Genomic DNA, 22,597 nt, shown 5'->3' with positions numbered 1-22,597 from the left:
GGGGAACCAGGGATTACTCCTTTTATTCCGCTCTACATGATTTACATGTCAGGATTGATTCGGTGCTTTGCGGGAGCTCCCTTGCCCCATTGATTACCCATGCTGAGTACCTTGCTAGGACGATATCCGATCATAACCCCCTATTGGTACATTTTCAATGGCAGAGGGAGCGCTCCGTAATACCAACATGGCGGCTTCGGCCGGAGACGCTAGAGGATTCTGTGTTCGCCGATGCGGTCCGGCAGGGCATTGATAGTTATTTCGGTGTGAATGAAGGAACAGCGACGAGCAGGTCTGTTGAATGGGATGCACTGAAAGTGGTGGTGAGAGGGGTGTGCTTGGGCAGGTTCTCGAATGCTCGAATGTCTGTGCTGAATGATTTAATGAAAGCGGAAGACACTTTGAGGGACCTGGAGTGCCGCAGGCCAACTAGGCCGGGTATACGGGCCCAGTTATTGGAAGCGAAGGAAGCGGTAGCCGCGGAGACGGAACGTTTGCGCTGCTATGATTATAGGCAGTACATTGTCAGGGCACACGCAGAAAGGGACAAGGTGGGTACCCTCTTGGCCAGATTAGCTAACCCGGAACTTAGGGGTTGCCCGGTCCTCAGCATTATTGACGCGCAGGGAGGGATGGTGTACTCCCAGGCAGCTGTATTGGACCGCTTTCGGGGTTACTATGAGGAATTGTACCGGAGTCAGCTGGGAGTGGGGGTTCAGGACATCGTGGAATACCTGGGGGAGAGGCCGCTCCCGGTCTTGGACGACGACGACGCGGGGGACCTGGGTAGCCCGATCACGCTAACGGAAATTCGAGTGGCTATCAAACATATGGCCCGTAACAAGACGCCCGGGGTGGACGGACTCCCAATCGAGTTCTACCAGCAATATGTAGACGCTCTGGCGCCCAGGCTGCTGGTGGTGTATGCGGAGGCCTTCGAGAAGGGGGCATTGCCTGCCTCCATGCGGGAGGCCTTGATAGTGCCACTCCTCAAGCCTGGCCGGGATGCCACGGACGTGAGGTCTTATCGCCCGCTGTCCATGCTGACGGTGGACTATAAGATCCTGAGTCGCATCCTAGCTACTAGACTGGCCCCGCACATGACGGGCCTGGTGCACAGGGATCAGGCCGGGTTTATACCCACAAGGAGCACGGCGATGAATATCCGCCGCCTGGTGGGAATAATGGACGCCATCTTGGATGGGGAGGGATCGCCGGCGGTTCTGTCCGTGGATATTGAGAAGGCCTTCGATAGTCTGGAATGGCCTTTCTTGGATGGAGTGCTGGAGCGGTTTGGCATGGGCGATGGATTTCGGAGGTGGACGAGAGTCTTGTATAGTTCGGCGACGGCGAGAGTTCGATTGGGCGGCTTGGTGTCTGCCGCGTATCCGGTTGGCAGGGGAACACGACAGGGGTGCTCTCTCTCCCCTCTGTTGTTTGCCCTGGCGATGGAACCCTTAGCGGTCCATGCGAGGTCAGGCGATCGATATGCGGGAATAGTGAGTGACGGGCGGTGGCATCACATATCGCTCTATGCGGATGACCTGCTCCTGTACCTAGCTGACACTTCGGGGGCACTGGTTGGAGCGATGGATCTGCTGTCCGAGTTCGGCCGATTGTCAGGCCTTAAGGTCAATTGGGCAAAGACCTGCGTGTTTCCACTGAGAGCGGGATCTCCAGCCCCTAGTAGCGACCTGGGTGTGGCGTGGGAACCCTCTTGCATCACCTACTTGGGTGTCCGCATTTACCACTCGGCTGCTGACCTGTTGGAGGGTAACGTTGGCCGTTGTGTCCGGTCACTACGGGGCAGCTTGTCTTTCTGGTCGACCCTCCCGCTGACAGTCCTGGGCAGGATAGCATTGTTGAAAATGGTGGCGCTCCCCCGCTTCCTTTATTATTTCCGAACGCTACCTGTCTGGATTCCCCAGGGGGTGTTTAGGGAATTGCGGTCACTGATTATTGGCTTTCTATGGGGGCATGGCCGACGCAGGATAGCCTTGAGCACGCTACTTCGCCCCAAGCTGGAGGGGGGCATGGCCGTACCCGATCTTGAGCTGTATTATTTAGCAGCGCAGTTGCAGGTCCTTACGCAGAACGTGGCCAGGGTGTTCCGGGGGCCGGAGGAGGACCGGGGTCGGGGGATACGGCGCCATGTGCTGTCGTACATTATTATGCAGCAACGGCTCGAATTACGGGCCCTCACCATGGAGGAGCGGACGCTTCGGCTGTGCTGGCAGAGGAGCCTCCGGAGGGCGAGGGCCTCGCGGCCTTATGCCCCGGAGATCCCGATTGGGATGCTGACAGCTCTGCCGCACGGAGGGGATTGGTCCCCGTTGATGGAGTGGGAGGCCGCGGGGCTACAGGTGGTGGGTGACTTGTATATAGATGGGGCGTTGGCACCGTTCGACGTGCTCCGGGACCAGTTCGGACTGCCTGAAGGGGGCTTCCTGCTACACGCGGCTGTAGTGTCTGCCATGCAAAAGCACTGGAAGGAGGGGCTCCTGGAACCTACGACGACTATGGCGTGCCAATATGTGGTGATGGCGGCTGGTACCTTCAAAGCTGTGACGTGCCTCCATAATAGGATGCTGCACGACGGGCTGGAACCACTCCATGGGCTCAAAGCTAAATGGGAGGGGAGCATTGGCCGGCCCATACCGGATACGGCATGGGGCCATATCCTGCGACGCACGTGGAAGGGCACCAGGAACGCGCGCTTTCAGCAGGTTCATTTTTATGTGCTCCATAGGGCCTATCTAACTCCGGAGAAACTACAGCGGCACTTTCGGGTGCCGGATGCCTGTTGCCCCCGGTGCTCGTCCCTTGGGGCGGACATGGACCACTTGTTTTGGGGGTGTCCACAACTGGGAACTTATTGGGCTGAGGTAGGGGAACTCCTGAATGAAGTGACTGACAGGGAGGTAGACTTCGACATGGCGACGTGTCTCTTGCTCTGGTTCCCGCATACTAAGCACACCAAGGTGACCAGTAAATTCATAGATCTGGGTCTGATATTGGCTCAAAGGGAAATATCGTGGCACTGGAAGGCATGGGGGGGTCCCTCACTGCGTAGATGGAAGAATGAGTTGCTGAGATGGTCTGACTGCGAGAGCGTGCTCCGGATGAAGCAAGCGGTGAAGTTGGGGAATGAGAAGGCTCTGGATGCGGCCCGTGCGTGGGAGTTAGTGGTACAGGCTCTGCGTGATGCTTTGGTTGTGGATGTGGACGGCGAGAACTAAGCCGCTGGACACCGCAGGGCGAACACAGCAGTATGTCATTCAGCACTGTAGTGGAACCATCCAATTCGGTGGAGCGATGCGCACACCTTTGCAGTTGCCAAGGGGGGGGGGGCGTTGGGGGGATTAGTTGTAGAGGGGTTTGGGGGGGGGCCGGAAGCCATTGAAGGGTTGCTGGTGGGGGCCTGGAACTACTGGGACAGGGGGTATTGAGTGGCGGGAGGCCTGATTGGGTGGGACGGCCTGGTACGAAGGCCCATATAGCCCTGGGCAGGCCCCGATGGGGGCAACTACGTTGATACCATGGGGATGGCTGACGGGAATGTTGTTGCGGGTGGGGGGGTAAACGCAGATACGTAAATCGACCTTCCGCCGGGGTCCCAATGGGACGTACACTATGCTGTGCTCCTCCAGAGCGAACTGATGTGCCGCCCGGCCTCCGGGATGCGGGCTGAATGGCTGTGTACAACCGTGAACTGTTATTGGACGGGGGGGCCCGCAAGTGCACTGGCTGTTTCCTTTACCTGCTGTTTATAACTCTGCAATAAAAATATATTTAAAAAAAAAAACTATAAACCCCAACAGATATCTGCATGAACTCAAATGTCACCCTTTCTCCACTAATGATCACACCTAACTTCTTTTATTTTAATCTACTAAGTAACTGAGGTGAATGCTTTGAATGGTTTGCTTGAGCTCAAAAGACTAATCCCAGTCACCAACAATAACATTGGACTAACCGCTAGCCTTGGCTTATGGAGCGTCATGCTGCCTGGTGTAAAGCGCTTCAACTCTTCTTCAGGAGTTATAAGAGCCATATAAATACAATTACAATAACTTCGGCTGAAGGGTCAATAGTCAACTTCACTCAGAAAGGAACTACGGATCAGAGGTATCTCAAAACAATCTTACTCTGTTGACACCTTGGGGTTTTGTTAGTCACCACAGATGTGCTGTGGTGAGGAATACAAGTGTTAACATTTTTTTTTTTTAAATCTAGTGCGGTCAGTTGAGTTGATTGATTGTAAAGTTTGCTTGAGTAATAACAAAAGGATACATAGAAAAAAACATACTGTGCAGGAGTGCACAGCTTTTCTAAGCATCACAGAGGACTTCTTTGCCAAGAACTGCATTTTAACCAAAGGGAGAGAAATTGAAACAACTCAGAAAAGCTACATTTTCTCCCATCTTCCGCATAAATCTCCCCTGACCATCCACCATTTCTTTGCTCAACTCCCATTCTCCCTCCCTACATTCAAAGTGTGGCCAAACATTGCATTAAATGTCTGGCACTGGCATATACAAACACCCCTAGCAGAAAAAGGGTTAAAGGAGAGGCACGTTGGTGCTATGGCTCAGTGGAACGTGTTAGAGAAAAGGGATCAGGGGCAATTAATGGGTCATAGTGAGGATGATCATTTAAGCATAGCATTGTACTTTGTATCTTTGGTGCTCTATGCACACCCATTCTAAATTATTGTTTTTTTCCTGTTACTTTAGGAGTAACCAATGATGTCATAATAGAAGAATACCTCATGTTTGATGTGGAAGGGTTCCTTGCAGGAAGGTAGGTAGGTTATTACAAACTTATGTTCAATGCTTTCTGGTGTAAAACATTTACATGGTCCAAATGCAGATCTGCAATGTTAATTTTTTTTTTTTTTTTAAATATGTTCCGAATTTGATTTTGCACATGGATAGACTTTTACAAGTCCCACACTCGCTGTTGACTTTCAGCACATTACAATGCCAGGTTATTTTTGTAGATTTGTCTTTGCTCTACTGTTTCTGCCTCTTCAATCCACACGACAATTACTGAATGCTAACCCCTAAAGATTGGGTCATGTTTCACTAGAAAATAATTATTCGAGATGAAGGCATTTTGAGTCCTAAGTTGATAAGACTATGGAGGGTAGATGAGGCAAGTTCATTTAGAAGGCCGACATTATGGCTGCTTATTCACATAAGCACAAGTAAAAAAGACTTGTCTTGCTCATGGAGCCAATATATTGATTGTTCCAATTACCTGATGGGCAGGAGTTAGTTGAATGTATTATGAGTTTTGATTTTTGGAGATGGACAACCAGAGGAACAGTATTCCCGGTGGTATGTCTTCCCACTAGCAAATCTAAATATATATTTTACAGAGTTGGCAATAGTGACTCTGTAGTCATAATCAGTTCTGATTTTCCAATAAAAAAGCAATTCATGCTTTGTTTATAAATATGAAAACATTTGACACATTTGCTTGCAATTTTCCCATCAAATACCATTAATGGCTAAATATCGGCATGTCAAGTTTCGGGCAGATGAGTTTGGGTAAAAAATATGGGGTAAAAAAAAGTGTGTTTTCCCTTTTAACTATGGTGAGCTCCAAGCTATGTAAATGTAAATGTGGGTGTACTTGTAAAGCGCACTGCGACTCCATGGAGTAGTCTGGCGCTGAAGACCGCTGGGGAACCCATCCTGGTTTTCCCTGTGAGATGGTCCCTTTCTGGGTATCTCCAAGGTGAAACTAGGCATCCCCAGCGTCTGTGGGGGGCCGTTGTAGAGATGAGGCAAGCTTAATGCCCAGAGTTGCCGAGTGTGTTCCCTGGTTAGAGTAGGCACCGAGGCGAGAATTATCAAGTCCGTTATGACCCTGGTCCACGACCCTGCCACGTCGGGAATTGAACCCTGGTCCCTGGCCGTTCTCTGCTTACGAGTCTGCCGCCTCTAACCAGTGAGCCACACCACTCCACATGATTCATGTTGAACTTGTGTACTGTGGTAATCAGATGTTGTAATTCTGACTTAGTCCCATATCCGGCTCCAAGATCATCTGCATATGCTAAATATGTCACTTTAGTCTTAGCTAATTTTGATGTGTCACCCATGGGGGCCTGAGAAATAGTGGGGCCAAGGTGCATCCTTGTTTCAGGCCATTAAAGGTGTAGATTTTTCATGTCTGTCTTCTCCCATCCGCCAACTTCACTTTTACTCTAGTTTTGGTCTGTAAACCAATTTATATTTTTAATCGGCTTTGGTATTTGCCCCATGAGTCCAGCTTGGCTCTGATAACTTTGAAAAAGCTACTGAGAAGTCTATAAAGCAATGAAAAAGTTTACTGGCTCTAGACAAACACTCCTTTTGTGCCAATGTTGCTAAAGCAATCAAGTTATCTGTGGAGCAAGTCTGGTGAAAATCCACCTGATGGAATATGACTTTGTTCAATTGTGCCACCCGTTTTTTGTAGATGGGACAAGACATTTTGCAATGATTTTCCCATCTGCATCTAACAGTGCTATCAGCCCGTAGCTGTGTAGGGAGTCTCTTCGGCCTCTTTCTTAGATTATCTGTATATTGGAGCCTTTCCAGGAAGGTAATACACAGCCCAACTTATTTGCTGAATGGATTATTACAGTTATTAGTAAACCTGTTGTTGGATTCAGTTTAATAGAATGTATGATGGAATTCAGCATGTTTTTTTCACGCATGCCTTAGGTACGCCGTCATTTGAACAAATTCGCCTTTAGCATGCATTTGTTCTACACGCAAGTCATTTTAAAGACTTGCCTTAGGGGGTGCTGGATATTGGAAGAGTTTAATTTACTATTCCAAATCCAGTCTGCGCAACAGTAGGGAAGATGTTGGACTATAATTCCAACACCACTTCACCATTGCGCCCCCAAAGCAAGTCGTAGTAACGACTTGCGTGCAGAACAATTGTGTGCTAAAAAATTATTTGTTCTGCTACCGGCCCTGTGAAGGCACAGCGTAATTCCGGATTCGTCTTAAAGGACTTTTTCTGTTTCATGAGGACTACTAGGAGGCCATTCGGGCCCTATGCCCCGGAGTTGTTGGTGTTATGTTATGTTATGTTAAAGCGGTTTGTTAAGCGCAGTCATACCCTGAGGTGTCTTAGCACTGGTGTTGAATAATAGCTTCTGTTTCCAGTGTGGAAATTGTGCCATTGGGCAAACCTTTTATTCCTTCCTGAGAATTTTAGGGGTCTCTTTTTTACCAATTTGACAAGTATTCTTTCTGTGTTTGACATTGAATGTGGTAATCTCAAACCGTCCTGTGTGAGCTTGTTCCACGACACAGAATCTTTTAGTATTTTTTGTCAGTATTGTCATCTAGAGTACCACCCACACCTGTTCTTGATTATCTAGTTTTGATCCTATGAATATCCTTTTTTAGGCCTGTTTTGAGGTTTTTTATGGACCTTTCTTTGCCTGTGGTTGTTTCTACTTTAAAAATTGTCATAATTTTGTCCCGCAAGTTATTTAACCCTTTTGAAGTTTTGAGATAATTGAGTTTTGTACTTTTTGAATTCCTGTTTTCCTTAAATCGCTAGTCGCCAAAAAGTTTACTATTTCTGACAGGTGTTTATGGCTGGTGAGGACCATATGGCCAGGGTTATTCTGAATAAGATAGTGTTTGGGTACTTAGATTTGTTATTAAATTTTAGTCCCAGATATGTTGAAGGAGTTTGTCAAGAACTAAATTTCAGGCAATCGTCCAATCTCCTTTGACCTTTATTTAATCGCCGGTAAGATTCTGTTCTGTTATCGTGATCGTTTTTATTTTTTGGCATAGAACAATATGCTGTGGATTATGATCACTTTACGATCTAGTTATAATTCAGTATTCCTTAATTATATTGGTAATCGTATAGGATATACAAGTGTAGTAGATTATGGAATTCCTCCCATTGGTGTTAAAGGTCGTGCAAATTGGTCATTTTGTATCTTCCATTCAGGTGTCAGAGGCCGAGATTCAACTGCGTACAACTAATTAATCTACTTGACCAATTGGGATTTGCCTGTCCAAATACTGCGACAGTTGGCCGAGTCCTCCACACTATCTTCTTCCGAATGCATGCCACCAAAATCCCCAGTTAACAATACCAGTAAATGTTTTTTTTTCATTGTTGTCCACACTCAATCAAACTTCTGTTTGACTTATTATAGTTGTAAGGTCTTTCCTATCTTTTGCTAATATGGGTGATGTGTGTGTATATATATGTATATGTATATATATATATATTCACAGAAAAAACCATAGGTTATAGACCATATATAGTTAGGAATTAGCATTTACAAAACCTTGAAAATTCACTGAAAAAACCATAGGTTATAGACCATATATAGTTAGGAATTAGCATTTAAAAAACCTTATTTTACTCACACAAAACCATTGAAATTCCATATATAGTTAGTTGCACTAACTATATATCGCGCACCCGCAATCCACTGCTGATCATGTCACATATTACATCATTCATGACATGGTCAGTGACATCACTGATGACATCACTGATGACATCTCAAATGACATCACTGATGACATCACTGATGACAACATCCAGTGACTGTATTTTTCTGTAAAGTTAAAATATGTCTTGAGTGGATGTATAAGTGTCTGGATGAAGGATTTAGTAGGTGCATGACTGACTGTATGAGTGAGTGATTAAATGTGTCTCACTGAATGCATGGGTTAGTGACTAAACTGTCTTAATTTGTGCATCATTATGTCTGTTGTTCTGTAAACTGCTGCATGTGTTGATCATTAGCTATACGAGAGGCTATATGTGTTATTAATTGGTTGCCCAAGTATTTCTATGGGAGATTGAGTTTGTGTGGGGGTGGCTGGAAGGTGTGAGACTCTATGCATAGATGTGTGAGCAGTTTATTCACTAGGTGTATGAGTTCAAGAGTGCATGTGGAAACAGCTACATGGGCAGTTGACTGTGTGCATGAGTGTATTGATGAGTGAATGGATATCTCAATGCTACATGTCATAGTAAGTACATATGTAAAACACAGTACATGTGAGAGTTGGCATATATAAATAACTGTGCATGAGAGCCACTGAATGAGTGAGTGGTTGTATCGATCATTGTGAACTTGTATCAGGGATTGTATAAGAGAGTAAATATGTGTTAGTATATGTTTCAATAAGTAAGGTGTGTTTAACTGTATAGTTGAAGAAATGGAGGTGAGATTGTTTCTTTGCATGACTGACTGGGTGTGTGAGTAACTCCATGGATGAGTGGCAGTGTGTGAGTGTCTGTATACACTGAGTGTATCTAAGGTTATATTAGAGTCTGAAGAGGTTTATCGTATTAGCGCAAGAATGATGTCAAATGAGATGTCATCAGTGATGTCATCAGTGATGTCATTTGAGATGTCATCAGTGATGTCATCAGTGATGTCACTGACCATGTCATGAATGATGTAATATGTGACATGATCAGCAGTGGATTGCGGGTGCGCGATATATAGTTAGTGCAACTAACTATATATGGAATTTCAATGGTTTTGTGTGAGTAAAATAAGGTTTTTTAAATGCTAATTCCTAACTATATATGGTCTATAACCTATGGTTTTTTCAGTGAATTTTCAAGGTTTTGTAAATGCTAATTCCTAACTATATATGGTCTATAACCTATGGTTTTTTCTGTGAATTTCATTGTTTTTTTAACAGCTAATATCTGTAGCTGTAAAATGTATTCTTCTTTAAATCAAAAAATATATTTTATATGTTTATGAATAATTTTTTTTTTAAATATTTTTTTTTCTTCGTTCCCGCTTCGCAAATAGGGAAGCTTCCCGTTAGCTAACCTTGATGCCGCGAAATAGACCGCGAGCCGGTAAACGTTTCATTACCGCAAGTGCCGCGTTACAAAACAACATCGTGACGCCTCCCGTCCGCATGACGTTTCACGTTGTCGCGTGATACGTCATATGACGTACTACGTTAGCGAACTGGTACGCGAAGCGAGTCGCAAAGCGCAGGTTTCTGGAAGCAAACCGGGAGGCCCTGCAAAGCGCTTAATGTAAACACAGCAAGTCATGTGACTTGGTAATAACACTTTTCATTGGTTCATTTCACTTTTGGTTTCCTAATGATGTAAGACTAGGTCATATAATCTAAAATGAACACTTTTGATTGGTTGAGAACTCTTGTTTTTCCCAAATGATGAAAATCCCTCCTTCTTTCCTCACTCTGACTTTCATCATTGTGAGAGAAAGACCCTTTGTGATCACTGAGCAATGGCTTCTTTAGTAGCTTCAGCTGGTGCTTCCCCACCACCTCCACCACATCCAAGGAAGAGTGGACCACCTGCTCAAGTTATAATTCAACAAGAAGAAGAAGAAGAGGAACAGGAGGACGAGCACGAAGAGAGGCAGTTTTTGCCTGAGCAGCCCAGGACGTCTCACCGGAAAGAAAACTTCATTTGGCAATTTTTTAAAATTCCCAAAGGTCAGAAAAAAGTAAATGCAAGATACGTAACTTGCCTTATATGTCAAGATAGACTGTCCAGAGGGACCGACAAAAAATACAGTTTCGGAAACTACACAATGCATCGCCATATGACTAGGTGGCATCCTAACAACTACAGTGCTGCACAGTTTCGGAACGACCTAGATAATCTCCCTATTATGGCCAGAAGATCTGTTGTACCGGAAGTAACGGGACCAGAGGGCAGGGAGATGGTGCCAAATATACAAATGAGATTTGGTAAAGTAAAACACACCTGCGTATTTTGCGATGGATTCATTTCCTACGGAGAAAGAAGCATCACTCTGATCAACAGAGCTATTGACTATCATATGCAAGTTTGTCCGAAACGCCCAAAATAATAAATACTTCTTTTTTTTGTTTTGTTGCTCCTGTTGAGCCCTTTACAATGAATCGTTTTCATTGCCCCCTCCAAGAAAAACCCAAAAAAATATAAAACTGTTCCGAAAAATTCAAAAACAGTAAAAAAATGTTCAGAAAAATAAAAAAAAAAGTTCTTTTCAGAACTACCTCCCCGTTATTAAAAAATTGGTACAATATTTGGAACTGTGCCAACCTCTATTTCTCTTAGTTCGCTTCCTAGTTCGCTCGCCGGTACGCGAACTGGAAGCGAACCAAAAACAGTAAGTATAAGGGAGGGAAACACACACTTATGTTAAAATAAAGACAGCTATAGGGGAGTAAACTAGAGATACTATTACCCGTAATCCACTGCTGATGATGTCACATATTACATCATTCATGACATGCTCAGTGACATCATCAGCAGAGGATTGCGGGTTTTTTGACAACATGCCTTATCCACGGTTTAATAACGCTGCCTTTTGCTTTATATAAGTTTTCAAATTGTATGAAATATATACCAATAGGTCGTTATGAACCTTTAGGTAGTGCTTTTCTTCATGAGGTCTGGTCGCTTCCATACACATACAGATGTTTCAAAGATGATCAAGAAGTTTATCTGAATGGAGAGGAATGCACTGAGACGCCAGATCATTCACTAATGTGTAGGCACATACAGTTACACGGTTCATGCAACAAACACCGACCAAATATGGCTTGCGTGTTGCAAGGCACGCCAGTTCCTGCTATCATCCCCACGTTCAAGTTGTTGGAAAATGGTAGTTATTTGATGCTCAATAATGAAGATTGTTCTGAGTTAATTAAAAGTATTCCTTTTATCGTAACAGTAAGTGAACGGGTTATTTGCTGCAGAAATGTTCTATTTCCTCCCACACATGAACATAGGGAGTTTTCAATCTGGCCACAAATACCAACCTTGGGACACGTTTCAACGGCATGGCAAGAATAAGAGCTCTTTTGTCTCAGAGAGAGGTGGCCTTGAGTTCGGCCCGTGAAACTTTCGTACTTCACATAGCGAACACCCGTACAGAGGTGCACACCCTTTTCAATTAAGATTTGCCTTTCAATTTCAGCAACATGTTTCCGACTATCTTTAACGCATCCTCCACAAAGTCCCTGACACACTTTTTTAAAGTTGTTACCAGTGGTCTCGTGACTTCATTTGAGAAAATCTTTGGAGTCATCCCTGCTTCCTTTCATTGTATTTTCTGCACTCTGGTTCGTGGATTGGCATTTTTACTTGCATTACCAGCGGACGCTCTTGTGCTTTTTTACATTTTTAAATATGGATGTCCCTCCTATGCAACCTCCGACCCTGCAGCTGCTGACACTGTTCCGCAATCGCATGCTAGAATATTATGGCACAATGCCGTTGGCGATATTAAGCACGGCATATGGATTATCTTTTCGGTTCTCCTACTTCACCTGTGTCCAGCCTGTATTTCACTGCCTGACCTGTGATTTCGATTGGGCCATTGATTTGTGTCTCTGCGGACCGGTTTCTCCTGACGTCGACTTTAATCAGCTGATGACTCCTATCATTACTCACGAGTTGGTTTGTCCTGGCGAAAGGATTATGGCTGTGGCATTGATGCATGGACTACTTGGTCCCTGGAATTTACTGGCGGCAGCACAGTCTTTCTTGGAAGAGAGCTTTCTTGAAAACCCACCGAGCTGTCCTCTGATGGTGATAGAGGATCCGGTGCTGGGAGAGCACGTATGTTCTTTTCCGCTTTTAAATTGGATGGCTGAACTGTTTTCGGATGAAGACGGTGACTTCCTATTGGAGGCTGTTGCAGCTTATTTTGCATACACAGTTATGTCATAGACCTTTTTCATGTTTGATATGCTGAGTACTAGCATTTCATTGACAATTCATTGACTTATTTGTCAAGTTTTTATTATTTACCTTGCCTATTGGCTTAAGACTCGATAAAGTACTTGGCTGTTTTATTTTTCTTTAGCATTAAATTTTCCTAGTTTTTAATGCTTTACCTTGCGGACCGTCCACATATAAACTTGCAATCTGCTCTCATGAGATGGCACTTCTATTATCTTATTCAGTTCGTTTCCGGATCATGAGGAGGTGTCATCTAGGTCCTGGATATCTTTACACCGTGTTAAGTTAGCATGGGCTCATTACCGGTTTAAACGCCATTTTTCCTTTTTTGCAACTTCTGCACACGACACTTAGTTGTTGCTTTAGCTTTCCACCTAGTAGTTCATCGTGGTTTACATGAGAATAATATGTTATTGGTCTACTATCTGCTTTACTTGTTAAACTATATCTGTACAGCGAGTGCTAAAGTTTCAAGAACAACACGATACAGAATTGTTATGAGGTCTGATCTCCACGACTTCATACTCATAACATAAGTGCAACTTCTGCCAATTCTGGGCATGAGGCGGGTTTTATATTGCTTTGCCGAACACACATACACAACAGTTGATGCGGTTCACATGAAGAGAGAGCTGGTGTATGGTGATGTGATTCCTTCAAATCTAAGACACTAAAGTATGGGCACGCCCTAAACCAACACAAAGAGACCTTCTTAGCAAATAATATAATATGTGTATTAGGGAGGGTGAGATATAAGCAGCCGCGGGCCGTGGAGGGAGTTACGATGGGGCAGGGAGGCGGGGAGGGGGAGAAGCAGGGTGGAGCCCTCTCTACCTTGCCCCTCCCCCTCCCCGCCTCCCTGCCCCACCGTAACTCCCTCCACGGCCCGCGGCTGCTTATAAGTGTTGCTAACTCTTATTCATTTACAGCATGTTAACATACTGTCACCATTCGCTTTTTATGTACTAGTAACTATGCTGGTAATTTTGCTACTGATAATATGTGTACTTGTATTCTCCACCCTGCTTCTCCCCCTCCCCGCCTCCCTGCCTCACCGTAACTCCCTCCACGGCCCGCGGCTGCTTATAAGTGTTGCTAACTCTTATTCATTTACAGCATGTTAACATACTATCACCATTCACTTTTTATGTACTAGTAACTATGCTGGTAATTTTGCTACTGATAATATGTGTACTTTTATTATCTAAGGTACTACGCCTGAGAAGACGGCATTAGTAAATAAACATTTCAAATACACATCTGTTCTTCTTAACTCCATGTTCTGGTTTCTAAGAAATCTATAACGACCGACTGTTCATGAGTTCCACGTATCCTGAGGTACTATAAGTTCATATTCTGGATTGTCTAAACATTGAGAGTTTGTTATATCCAATGTGACACTGTACCTAGCTTGCTAAGGAGTTTTTGATTACTAACGTGAGTTTTGGGACACCCTAATTCGCCGAGGTTCCAATCCTCTGTCCACAGTTCTGTGTGACAACAGAAACCCTGCGACAGGGGCACCCCCGACCCTTGCTGGAGCTTCATCACACTTGCGATACAACTCCAGCAATGCATTCGCCGAGGTTCCAATCCTCTGTCCACAGTTCTGTGTGAGAACAGAAACCCTGCGACAGGGGCACCCCCGACCCTTGCTGGAGCTTCATCACACTTGCGATACAACTCCAGCAATGCGCCACCTTTACGGCACAGATACATCACGCATCTGTGCTGTTTTTGCCCCATGATGCGCCGCATTGTAAATGCAGCACACCATAGGTGACGGCCGTTACGCGAAGCGGAGCGCTGTTACAGATATATATCTTTTTTTGAACGTTAATTTCTCAAAATCCACTGGAGCACATATATTGAGACCTAGCAAAGGCACATCGGGCTACCAGTCCCTAATATTTTGCCAAGTTTCATGCAAATCCATTCAGCCGTTCAATTATTATTATTATTATTTTTTTTTGCCCCGCGGGGCCCTTTTAAAACCTCCACATCAAACCTAGGGGGTCAGCGAGGATCTACTATGCCCCCTTATAGTTATTTCCCCCTTTGTTTTGACCTCCTCTTGTCTCTCGATCCTACCGAGAGACAAGATGGCGGCCGCTACGGACTGTTTGGAATGTTGACAGACGCCGGAGAACCAATCAGCTTCGCTTCACAAAGCTCCGTTGCGCGAAAAGTCCGCGAACCAGAGCGCTGCCCGGTCCGCTGTTACAGATATATATCTTTTTTTAAACGTTAATTTCTCAAAATCCACTGGAGCACATATATTGAGACCTACAAAAGGCACATCGGGCTACCAGTCCCTACAATTTTGCCAAGTTTCGTGCAAATCCATTCAGCCGTTCGGGCTAAAAGTGAGGCCAACCGCCCTATGGAAAACTCAATGTTAAAAACACGTTTTGGGACCCCCCTTTTTTCTCGGCCCCCACTGGACGAACCCCCCCCAAATTTTCAAGGGCTGCTCAGAAACAAAATGTGCCATTTTCCTGAAAATTTCAGCCAATTCCGTCCACAAACGCCAAAGTTATTAGACATAGAATTTTCAAAAAACCCATAGAGAAAAAATCCTAACTATATATACCTACTGGCGACCGCCAGTAGGTAATATGTATATGTGTATATATATATATATATATATATGTATATATATGTATATATATGTATATATATATATAGATATATATATATATATATATATATATATATATATATATATGTTGATTAAGCGTATATGGAAATTGATACCAAACTTAACCCGCACTGCTATTATATTTTTTGATTTAAATAGAAATATGTGCTTTTCCAATCACCTGCTGATTTAGAGTAATACTAATAATCCACCAGTAGCCATCCCCATTAATCCTTTTATAGGTGGTATTTCAAAATGAACATAGTTTTGCAAGATAATTTCACTTATTTTCCAGGTTTCCTGGAGGTAAATTATTCGGTAAGCATTCAGGAATGCACATAGTTTGCCATTACACTTTTTTTTTTTAAATGCCCTTCCAAGTCTGCGATGTTCCTGGAGCAGCCAGTCAAACCGGGAAAGTTTATTTTTTTTATTTTTCCTTGCCTGCCCCTACTGTGATCAGGAACAATTAATTAACTGTGACTCTTCTGATCCTTTTTTTTTATTATTTATTTTATTATTTTCTGGCAGAGGTAATACATACAAGGACATGACCAAAGATAAGAAATCAGACAGAATTCTTTACAAAAGAAAAAAAGAAACAACCATAGTGCATTTCAAATCCAATTATCAATTGGTAACCATAGCTTCCGGCCAAAAGTCTTCTTTTTAAATCCTTTCAATTTATAAACTGCTTTATCCATTCTATAAACATTTAGCAGCTTTCCCAACCATAGCTCAAACGTTGGAGGATCTACATCCAACCATCTAGAAGTGATACAAGCTCGATAAATAGACATTCCGATAAACAAAAAATATTCTTGATCTATAGTTAAATCCCGAGAAGGAAAATAAACACCAAAAATAATAATAGTAGGATGAAGCATAATCCGTACATGTAACAAATTAGACAAAAACTTTTCAATCTTCTCAATATATACAGTGAGTTTAGGACAACTATGGAACATGTGAATTGAGTCGGCTGCTAAAGTACCACAACGGCTGCAGTTGATACCTTTTACAGCTTTCCATTTTACCAGTTTTGCAGGTGTATAGTAAAGATCTAAGGTAGACATAAAGTGTTGACTCTTAAGAGAGCTATTAATTAGAGTCTTATTGCTCATCTCAAACACTTTTACCAAATCAATCCCTACGATACAGAGCTTCCTCTCCCATTTCCGGGTATGATGATCCAAATCGTTCTGGGTCCTATTATTCATTAATTGGTAGATAATACCGATACGACTGTTCTTCCTAGAGCTTTCTAGAATATCAATAGTTTCCATGGTATCAGTAAATAAAACATTTTTTTTTTCCAGGAAGCTACGAATCTGTAGATATTTAAAAAAATCATTCCTAGATAAACCAAAAGTCTCTTGTAGTTTGGAAAAGGACAAAAGAGACCCGTTTTGGTACAATTGGCCGAGTAAATAAATCTGTCTCATATGCCACCGGTGAGTTACCATATCTTGAAAAATTACGGGTAATAACTTATTATCAAACAAAGGTGTATAATAATTCAGTTTTGGAACTATACATAGAATTTTGTTCATTTGCCTCCAGATTAAACATGCCGCGAGGACTACCTTGAACTTTGTTTTTTTATAGTAGCTAGGTTCAGTAACTTTCACCAAACATTGCCGCGCGTCGGTACCTAGGAGCATTTCAAAAATAGAGGGTGACATGGCTGGATCTGATACATAATCATGAAAGAGCAAAACCCGAAAAGTTTTCAGAGCAATAGCCCAGTAATACATTTTAAAATTCGGAAGCCCCAAGCCAGCACAATCTAATGGGAGAGTGCACCATTTTAGAGATCTTCTAGCACGATGGTATCCCCACAGAAACCTAGACACCATTCTATCGATTCTGTTAAAGAGAGACATTGAAAAAAATAGAGGGATAGTGCGAAAAAAATACAAAAATTTTGGAAAGATCATCATCTTAATGACATTAGTTCGACCATATAATGATAAATGTAAATTATTGAATCTTTCTAACGATCTATTAGAGGATATGAGCAAGGGATCTAGGTTTAATGCAACAATATCCTCAACCTTGGAAGATAGAGTAACACCAAGATAAGAACCAGTAATATTTAATGGGATATCAGTGGGTTTACCCGTTTCCGAGTGAATGATCTGGGTTTTTGTGATGTTTAACTTATAGCCGGAAACCTTTCCGAACTCGTTTGCCAGATTAATTATTGTGGGTAACGCAGAGGAGACGTCAGAGGTGACAATTGCAACGTCATCCGCGTACGCTAGAACTTTATGGTCTACTTCAAAAAGACGAACTGGTGGAATATTCGGTTCCAAAATAAGTCTACTTAAATAAGGTTCTAAGTATAACGCAAATAAAAGCGGGGAACAGGGGCACCCTTGTCTCGTCCCTCTCGTAATTGGAAAAGATCTTGAATAGTCAGTGCCCAATCTTATAATACCCTTAGGACCAGAATACAGTGAACGTACCGCCTGAATGAATTGCAAGGGAAACCCCTTCCCTTCTAACACAGTCCAAAGGAATCCCCAGTCTACTCTATCAAACGCTTTTTCAGCATCGAGTAAGATCACCCCGACTGGGGACTCCTTTGCCTGTGCCCAATCTAGAAGTGTAATAACACGTCTCACATGGTCAGTGGTATCTCTACCTCTGATGAAACCGTGTTGGATATTAGACACTAAACTGGACATTACCTGGTTAAGCCTGTTTGCAAGAATTTTAGAATAGATCTTGCTGTCTGCCGTGATAAGGGATATAGGTCGATATGAACCTAATTCTTTCGAGTCCTTGTGCTTCTTCAAAAACACCACTATAATAGCGGTGGACCAGGAATCAGGTGGTTTCCCTTGAAAAGCAGAATTAAAAATCTTTACAAGTTCTGGTTTCAGCATATGTCTAAATGTGCGATAAAACTCGAGAGGTATCTGATCAAATCCCATGGCTTTGCCTGCAGCAAGACTCAGAATGGCTTGCTCAATCTCATCCCAACTTATTGGGCGTCCAAATAAATCAATCTCTTCACACCCCAATAATAATTGATTAGTACTGAGAAAATAATCTGCGGGATTCAAAGTCTTATCTACTTCATTATTAAAGTCATTATACAATGTTTTATAAAACCCCAAGAATGACTCTAAAATTCCTTCCCTACTTTCATGATAGTCACCGTTCATATCATTGACGCCCTGAATTTCATTAATAGAGGATTTCTGGCGTAGCCGCTGTGCTAAAATTTTACCGGTACGCTCACTGTATTCATAACGTTCGGTTTTGAAGAGCTTAAAGTCTAATGCTACTTTATCAGCAATATGAGTCCGTAGACCAGAGCGTTCGATTACTAGACGTAATTGCGCATCTTCTATACCAACATTATTTTTACAAGCCATCGCTAGATCCATCTCGGCTAACCTGATCTTATTTAACCTCTCCTTGAATTCTGTTTGTGTTTTTTTTCTCTTAAAGTTTGCAAAACTAATTGTCTCTCCGCGTATAATTGATTTGAATGCGTCCCACACCACTGGTGGGGAGCCTGAATCGTTATTTGTTAGAAAATAGTCATTGATAATAGTCGCCATAAATTGTAAATAGTCCTCATCTAGTAACAAATTTCTCTGAAATGACCAAGATCTACTTGAGTTCTGAGATTCTGTAGAAACCTCAATCTCAGCAATTATGGGATTATGGTCTGAAATGACTTGGGGTAGAATTTCAAGACTAATTGTCTCCAAAAACTGCGAAGACGTAAAAAAATAATCTAATCGGGCAAACTTACGATGTGGGCAAGAATAAAAGGTATATCCAGGATCTTTAGAGTACCTTTTATGCCACACATCCGTTAATCCGTTATTCAAAACCAACTCCCGAAGGGCATAATATGTTCTGGGTTTAAGACCGGTATACCTCCTTCCTAAATTAATATTCCAGTCAGCCGGCAGATGAATATTTAAGTCCCCACATATTATAGTAGGTTGCGCCCAGATAGCTAGTTCTGCGTTAATTGTATGGAAAACTTCCGCATCGTCTAAATTCGGCCCATACATACAACATAGAGTAAATTTAGAACCACCAATAATTAATTCAGCAAGTCCCCATCTACCCCATTTATCAGCTAGAGTTTTCGAACACTTCCCAACTCCCTTTCGCATACAGATAGCAATGCCTCTTTTTATACCCATCTGTTTAGAAACAAGTAGTACATCCAAACCCAACCTATCCAAAAGTGAGCGCTTATCCCACGCAATGTGAGTTTCTTGTATACATAATAAGTCGAAAGACAATGTCTGAATCATAGAACGAAACAATGACTCTTCTGATCCTATTTGGTATTTTTATTAACCTTGCATTTTTTTCCAAATCATTTTTATTGGGTTTTCAAGAAAAAAAACAAGAACATAGATGTAAATAAAGAAAATCTCACATTGGCATGAGTTGAGGTACAGCTACATATGATAATAATAACAATTATATTAGAAAGAAAGAAATACAAAAGAAGAAGGAATTGCCAAGAGGTTACAAATTAAGTGGCAGTTGGAATTGCGGTTAAACGTCACGGATGGTCTACGTTTTTGAAATTTGTATGTAGACCGACCTTAAGGTCATATGGTAGGCATATTATTGAAGACATTCAAGTTTGTATAAGATACACTATAAAGAAATCATGTAAAAACAACCATTAATGTAATATATTAATCATAGTCACAAATCTATGTACAATTTTAATGTCAAAACAGCAGGTAACCAGTAACTCTCACACATCCTACCACAACTTGTCCGTCGGTATAATATTAAAGACCTAATGAAGGTAGTGTGAAGCTTGTCCTATGTGAAACAGTCCCTATGTGGAGGGCCAAGTGAGAGGGTTCACGTTTGTTATTAGAGACCCATAGGGAGAGTGTCTTATTTCAGGTGATTGTGTAATGGTTGTCATCAAGAGGTTCAGCAAAATGTATATAAAGGTTTATGTGAAGTCATTTGGTTCAAGGAGGATCAAATTTAAAGGAAAAGGCATCAAAGGACTGTCATAGCTTTCCGTGTGAAGGACTCCAGGGCGAGGAGTGTAGAGAGATATTATCCGCCACTCTGAGAAAGGACAACCATTCTTGCCATTTTCTGAAGGAACCTTCTTTGGAGTTCTTCCAGTTATTGAGTACTATTTTGCAGGCAAGTGTAAGCATTCGGTCCAATAGATAGCGGTCATTCTCAGACAGTGCTGGGTCTAGAAATCCCAGAAGGATGTAGGAGAATTCCCTGGGGGGGTGTCAATATTTAATGTATTGTTAATACATTTGTATATTTTATCCCAGTGAGTTTGTAGGGTGGGGCAAAGGAAGAGCATATGAGCTAAATTACTGACGCGCTTTGCAGTTCCAGCATGTAGACTCTGACTGAGGTTAAGCTTAAAGATCCTTTCAGGGTTCCAATATGTTCTGTTTATTAGCATGAGTTTCGTTTGGGATAATACGGGAACTCTTTTGTTTGAAAAGAGAGTTTGATTAATCTTATGCCAGTCAAAGAGAATATTTCTAGTGTTTGATTCAGATTCCCATTTCACCTCATTACTCAAGTGTGATTTACGTGGTTTTGGGATCAGTAGTATGTAGATTTTAGACAGTGTGTCCTGATTTTAGTAGCTGGAATATCATTGGGAGGATTGACGGATTAGTGGGTAGTATTGAGTGTTTCGTGAGCTGTGCCTTTAGTTTCAGAAATGTATAAAAATTTAAGGGTTCCATGCCATGCCGTGATTGTAGTTCGGAAAAGGGAGAGAGGAGTCTCCCTGTAAAGAGGTCTTTGACTAGATTTATGCAATTTTCTTTCTACCAATTTTCCCAGAATAACATTTCTCGTCCACCTTCAGGTAAAGGTTGCGCCGTAGAGAAGCTGAGTTGGATTTGTTGATTCTTACCTCAGACATTTGTTCCAGGTGTAGTAGGGCTCTTCTTGTATTTTGAACGATATATTTAGAATGAGGGATGATGAAGATATCCATGGTTAGGAGAGCAGGCAGAGGGATTTCATTAATAAGTGACCTTTCTATGTCCACCCATACTGGGATATAGTCAAGGTCATTTACCAGCCAGTTGAACCGTTGCTTGCAAAGGTATGCAGTTTGATAGTTTCTAAAATTTGGAAGGCCCAACCCCCTTTTTCTTTGGATAGTTGAAGTTTTGTCAGGGAAGTTCCGGGTCTCTTCCCTTGCCAGAGGAACGAGTTTAAGATCTTGTATATCTTGGTCAAGAACTCATTAGAAAGTGTCAAAGATAGCATACTGGCCATATAGTTGACTAACTGGGTGATCATCATTTTCAATGTCTCTGCTCTTCCCCACAGGATAAAAATGTTGGAGACCAATCGTCTAGTAGTGTGGACATTTTTTTGAGGAGGGCATTCTCATTGGCCTGTGGGGTGGAGATTATGTCTCTGGTGAAGTCCAAGCCTAGGTATTTGATACTATTTGGTTGCAATGTAAGACCTGAGCTGCCAATTATTTCTTTGTCGCTGAGATTGTTGAGCAGTTTTACCTTAGTCTTATCTTTGTTGAGCTTGTATCCCAATACTGCAGAAAAGTCCGCTATTGAGGACATTAGGGCTGTTACAGCGGGCTCCGCATTTTCGGAGATGACTAATACGTCGTCTGTGTAAGCCGTTACTTTAACCGTGTTCTTAAAACATATTCCTGTGATCTCTTTGTTCCGTAGTTTGTTAATCAAAATCCCTGCCCTATTACGTACTAATTTATTATACTCTTATTTCTTTTTCACCAATTCATTCAAGACCAAGGCATCTCTGGTGGCAATGTGTTTCCCTTCCAGTGCTGAAATCTCTTTTACTAGTTTTTGAAGGTTGCTTTTAGTTTGCCTATTCATGGTGGACCTAATCTCGATAATCTCTTAGTGATTCCCATCTCCTGAGGTCTGAGGTGTCTCCAATTTTATTTTCAATGAGGTAGTTGGATCGCACATTCAATGCTTTGCTTGTTTGAATCTATATCTAATACTTCGTTATTGAATCTCCATAGGGCTTGTTTTTAGGTCTCGCCTGCGTTGCAGCGCATGCCAGCTCACCTTGGCGAGACGTATAGTCATTGGTTTTCTGTCTGTGTTCTTCGGAAGCGGGGGTTGTGTCTGCGCTGTCGCTTTTAGGCCCCGCCCACCCTGCCTGGGGATTCTGCTTGCGCACGGCATCAGCGCAACACAAGACCTTCAGGCAGTCTCCTAACACGGT

The 22,597-nt window shown here is 42.7% G+C and overlaps 1 protein-coding gene across 2 annotated transcripts in view; it reads left to right on the top strand.

The window, feature by feature from the left end:
- Positions 1-22,597, top strand: part of OIP5 (Opa interacting protein 5) — a 108,513-nt gene that overhangs the window by 6,403 nt on the left and 79,513 nt on the right. For both annotated transcript variants that reach the window (XM_078659617.1, XM_078659618.1), the window contains exon 2: positions 4,737-4,803. In XM_078659617.1, the coding sequence (XP_078515743.1) occupies positions 4,737-4,803 (67 nt within the window). The remainder of the gene's footprint in view (positions 1-4,736; positions 4,804-22,597) is intronic.

The sequence above is a fragment of the Lissotriton helveticus genome, chromosome 9, assembly GCF_964261635.1.
Source record: "Lissotriton helveticus chromosome 9, aLisHel1.1, whole genome shotgun sequence".
NCBI classification, from domain to species: domain Eukaryota; kingdom Metazoa; phylum Chordata; class Amphibia; order Caudata; family Salamandridae; genus Lissotriton; species Lissotriton helveticus.
The sequence above is the reverse complement of the archived record's forward strand: the minus strand, read 5'-3'. Positions and strand labels throughout refer to the sequence as shown.